The 5156-nt window shown below is 34.7% G+C and overlaps 1 protein-coding gene across 1 annotated transcript; it reads left to right on the top strand.

The window, feature by feature from the left end:
• The first annotated feature begins 223 nt into the window (after positions 1-223).
• On the top strand, positions 224-4083 carry LOC145786797 (protein myomaker-like). The gene is made up of 5 exons (XM_082598540.1): positions 224-589; positions 1032-1177; positions 1727-1847; positions 2240-2361; positions 3077-4083. The coding sequence occupies exons 1-5, from the start codon at positions 455-457 to the stop codon at positions 3219-3221; spliced, it is 669 nt and encodes a 222-aa protein (XP_082454666.1). The 5' UTR covers positions 224-454; the 3' UTR covers positions 3222-4083.
• The last annotated feature ends 1073 nt before the right edge of the window (positions 4084-5156 follow it).

The following is a 5156-nucleotide window of genomic DNA, read 5'->3' as shown; positions in this document are numbered from 1 at the left end:
GACTTTTGTTCAATCGTGTTTGTAATGTGAAATTTCATCACAAAAATAGGCTAATTACATTTTTAGTTTCCGGCTTTTTGTTTAATTATTTTTTTCTCAGAACAGTGTAGCCTATATGATGCATGGTGTAGGCTAGAATACGGCATTGTGCGAGAGTGAACGACACCAATTGGACGGTAACAGCTGTACATTTCTAGACACTCCTTAGGGATATTAGACATGAGCTATGCAACAAATGTGGTGAAAACAATAGAGTGTGCCAAGGGAAAATTATGAGCTGCACGTAATGTGCGATGATGATTTTAACAATTCACAATCAGTAATTACTTCACGTACGGTAGAAGAAGACGTCAAAAAATCCTGCTCAGTAGATTTGTTTTTTGTTGCTTGGTGGCAACCAAAGTCTATTGTTGCTTGTATTCAGTTGAACCTGATTTGAAAGTGACATGGAAAGATGGGCTTGGCTATTGTGAAATTTCTTCTTCCAGCTGTAACCAGCTTGTCCTTTGTGGCGCCGAGTATCATTGCAACAAAGAAGAGACTTTATTCGGAAGCTTTTATTTTTGCGTTTACCACTTTTTTTCAGATAGTAAGTTCAGTTCCATCTCTGGCAGTGAAAACTGCTTAAATACTAAATCCGTATTTTTGAACTTTGTTTTATTTATTAAATTGCAGTCAGTGGAGGTATAAAGTGAAGCCTCTGATCTTTATTTTTCTTCAACTTGACCTACTTAGCCTACTGCTAATAGCAAGTCTGTTCGCGAGGTAGTCAAATAGCAGTTGTAATTAGGGCTAGGCTAATACTTATTGCAATTTCATCAGCTATAGTTTTTATGAGATAATAAATGTTTCATATCATAAGTTATAATAAGTTTTTAAAACTTAAAACTACAAAAAGAATGTTGTAATTATGCTACCTAGATGTTTCACCACTAAACCAGATTATTATTAATTCACATATCATATGCATTAGGCAACCATTTGATTCCACTTTTTAAAGGATTGAATTGTTTTCTTTTTAACTTTTGCAGTTCCATCATTTGTGTGCGACGCCAGCTCTATCAATATTATTCTGTTTACTGGGAGACAAATTGTTAAAATATTTTGCTACCTATGGAGTAATTTTGTCTATGTATGTGACTTTAGTATTGCTGACACAGTTTTCCGAAACTCGAAGGTAAGAGTCGTAGTCTATACAGATTTGAGTGTAGTTAACCTGCAATCAATTTCAAAGCGTAGGCTACATGTCGGATAAATATCTAAGTATTAATGCTGTAGGGTTGTTTGAGTGCAGCTTCCAACGTCATAAATGCTTAGCCTAGCTTAACAGTGTTTAGAAATTCTAGACGTAGGCCTATCGCTTGCAATCAACTTACTCTTTGCCAGGTTAGCTAAAATCAATACTCAGTCACTCAATTATGATAATGTAAATTATGACATTTTATGATTAAATTTTTAACTTTTTATTAGTAGTTCTCTCTACTACAATGCTTATCTGATGGAAAACAGCGTATTAATTGGATTTGTTTGAACAAAATTTCTTTTCGAAATTCTTTGAAATATTTTGGTTAGGCGTAGCCTACTGTATACAACAACTTGCCCAAATGCCCAATAACCGGTCAAAGTAGGCTAGTTATTTCGAACGTCGGCTAAAAATAATTAAGTTAATAAATTAAGTTACCTCTCTACCCAAATTGTAAAAATGATTAATATGGTATTTGTGCAGGCACAATCTTTGCACCACTGGTGGTCTGCTTGCTGCTGTTCGAAGTTTTCACTCAACAGAAGGCCGTGGAGTTTTTACAGCACCTATATTTTTTGGTGTTTTATTGCTGGCTTTATCATGGGTAAGACAAGCAACGCAAGCTACTTTTTATTACGGTATTTTGTTGGATTTGAAATTAGGTCTTTTTTAACCGCTGTTTTTTTAACTGTTCTTTTTAACTGTTTTTTAACGTAACTGCTGTAGGCTATGTATCATTGATCAGGCTCAAAATCAATTCCAGCTGAAAATCTTTTGACCGTAGTCAATGAGTTTGTCTTAATATCGGTTTGTTAAACGTCAAGGTTTGATCAAATTATCTCAAGCCGTCAAAAGCCTGGTTGACATCTTTAAATTTAATGACATCATGTTGAAGATAAAATCGTTCAAAAAACAATTTAAGCAGAGATGTTAGACTACTATGTAGGCCTACATGTAGTCTACAGACACAAATATGTTTAGCAACAATTTTTTTAGGGTCAACGAATGTGGGAGAGCAAATCACTCTACCCAGAAAAGGAGAAATGGATAAAAATACTTCTGCCAGGCTTTGTTTTTGGAGCAGTTTCATTAGTGCTTAGATTGGAAGTACAGAACAGGTTAAAGTTAAAACCTAGTTTGAAATAGCAGGCTTACTTTAAGACTACAAAAACATGTTTCTTTTTATAACTAATGTCTGACCAAGACGTTGGATCTCGGCCACCAACTTAGTTGTTTATATTACATTGGATCAACGTCTTATACCTTAAATCAATCATGACCACCTAAAGATACGGCCTGATTTGTCACATTTTGCAGAAACTTCCAGGTTTTTCTAACTTTGGGCGAACGTTTAAATGAATTTTTCTAAAAATTAGATTTTTACGCTTTCTTTATTCTTTTCTCCAGACGACACAGTAGGTTTTAATATTTTCACATGTTGAAAAACAAAGAAAATTTGATTTCGAAGATTTTAGTCAGACTGTTAATTTTCAATAACAGTCTGATTCAGCGTTTTTCAACGTACTTTTTCTCGTTTGCTACTGCTTCCCCAATGCAACAAAAAAGTTTTTGTCATTAGGAAACCACAAAAAGTAAAAACATCTCAAAAAATGTCAGTCAAGCACCAGCAGTAGCTGTAATCAAAATCTGCAAAATGTGACAAATCAGGCCGCAACTCCAGGTGGCCATGAATCAATGCAAAAAAGAATCGGTTGCTGGGTGAGATTTGATAGATGATCAACACTTTTGATACGGTATCGATAATGTGATAAACTGTGGATGTAAAAGTAACCTAACCACGCAAACATTTTGCTGATTATTCTGCTTTTGCAGCTGGAATTATTTATTTGTGCACAGCCTTCATCACGTATTGCTGGCTGCATCTTTATCTTTTCTTATAAAGTTTGCAGAGGACGGAGAAAAAGTTGATCTCAAACTTTCGAAATGTGGATGCCTCGCTGCTTGTTGCATATGTTAATCAGCAATACAAAAAAAAGTTTTTGTAAAGTTGACTTAACGCATTTTTATTTTATTTTTTTTCTGTTACACTTTAATTTGAGTTTGTGCTACATTGGTGGTTGCACGATGGTGGTTGCCTTCTGACATTATTACAAAAAATACGTAATGTCTTCGTAGTTTACTCAGCCGGTATAGTGCATTGATTAATAAACACTTAGGCCAACCAACAAACCTAAATATATTGCATCATCATATCATTTACAAAGTGACCTCTACTCGTTAAGCAAAGTTTTAACCTACTTTCGGTTAGACTATATTTTTTTCTGAAAAAGCTATAAATATGGGACACTTTATTACGTAACCAGACTTGTTCACGTTTGAAGAAGATTTAATTTATATTGGGGAGGACGGGAAGGCAAACTGCGTGTCCATCTTTCAGCACAGTACCTTTACCAATTGGACCACCTTTTCATTAGGATATAGACTGAACTAACTAAAATATATTCTGTAACTAATTGTGAACTTATGTGTTTATCCCACATACTGTAATTAATTATGCATTACTGTATTTCAATATAATTTATTCATTCATTCATATAGCTTGTCAAGCCAGTACGGAGCTAGACAAGAGCATTGTGTGTAATGTTTTTTAAGTTGTTGTCGGTCGTTGTAAAATTATTTCACGCAAAATTACATACAAAGGCTTTGTTCGTCAAACCAACGTCAAAATGACCATATTTTTGATACGAAACAGCCTACAATAAGGTTGTGTATGATTTGTTGTGTTTGAGAAATAAAAGGTTTGAGAAAGCAATCTGTTGATGTAGACTGGCCCTACTGTATTTGCAGGTGACTTAAAATTTGTCACAGTATGTGATAATAAAAAAACAAACTATTTTAAACGTTTGCGGTGATTCATTCAGCTTTGATGTTAGAATTTTCTGCAGTTGACCATAACCAGTGCTTCAGAATTATAATCATAGGCCTACTACAAACTTGCATGTATAAAATACACGGCGCTAGCCGTTATTCAAGCTTAAAGAAGTATCTAAACAACCCATTTACAGCCATATACGAGCATTTGAAATAGGTAGTTAGTTTTTTCTCTGTTCTTAGTCTAACTTCTGATTGGTTGAAACGTTATTCTACCTGTACTTCTTTATGTTAAAGTGGCTACCCTCTTCTCTATCGGCACGATTTTGTTTCTAGACCTTGATGCTAAGTTTAGACTTTTTCCTTGCGACACCTTTGGACAAGTTTGCGTTACTTGCGATTTACACGGCGATAGGAATTTTAGTAACTTTTATTTATTTTACACATCATCACAAATAATTTGAGCAGTCGAACGTTTTTTACTTCATCTAAACCCTCATAAAAAGAATCTTAAAATGTTTACAACAAATTTCAACTTTTTAAATGCAATTAGGCCATAGGCCTACAATAGCTAACCGACGAAACAACGTGAAATACGCTGAGATCAATTCAATCAACCAATCAGCTCAAGCTCAACCGTGTAGTTTATGTGGTAGGTATATGTCTGTAGCTAGCTCAGCCACAAAACTCCCTGGAAATGTGGTAGACTACAAGAGAACAAACTCTCTCCCGAAACTATTTCATACATTTATTAGTGTCTCCAACTCTCCAGCCTTTATTTGTCTTACGGCGAAGTGAATTGAAACTGTGCTGTAATTGTTGGATCACAATCAATTTGTAATCTTCTACAGTTTTGTAATAATGAGTACGAATGCACATGTCAGATAATAATATTATTTTGTGGGCCTAAGCATTTTATTATTATTTTGATTGAGTTTAGTTACGGAGCGAATTTAGGCTATTCTGTGACGCCCTTGAAAAGTTGAAACGACGCACCAGGACGTCGCGACTCACAGTTTGAGAACACCTGGTTCAAATATAAAAGAATTGAAAAAAACAATAATCAGGAGCAACTTCTCAA

Source organism: Aplidium turbinatum, chromosome 17 (assembly GCF_918807975.1).
Source record: "Aplidium turbinatum chromosome 17, kaAplTurb1.1, whole genome shotgun sequence".
Lineage (NCBI taxonomy): Eukaryota > Metazoa > Chordata > Ascidiacea > Aplousobranchia > Polyclinidae > Aplidium > Aplidium turbinatum.
This window is presented reverse-complemented; position numbering and strand designations above follow the sequence as displayed.

What these genes read in the sequence shown, in the direction of transcription:
- LOC145786797 (XM_082598540.1), top strand. Translation starts at nt 455, where the DNA reads ATGGGCTTGGCTATTGTGAAATTTCTTCTTCCAGCTGTAACCAGCTTG. An exon ending in TTACCACTTTTTTTCAGATA is followed by an intron (nt 590 to 1,031) that starts GTAAGTTCAGTT and finishes TAACTTTTGCAG; the next exon opens with TTCCATCATTTGTGTGCGAC. An exon ending in AGATTGGAAGTACAGAACAG is followed by an intron (nt 2,362 to 3,076) that starts GTTAAAGTTAAA and finishes CTGCTTTTGCAG; the next exon opens with CTGGAATTATTTATTTGTGC.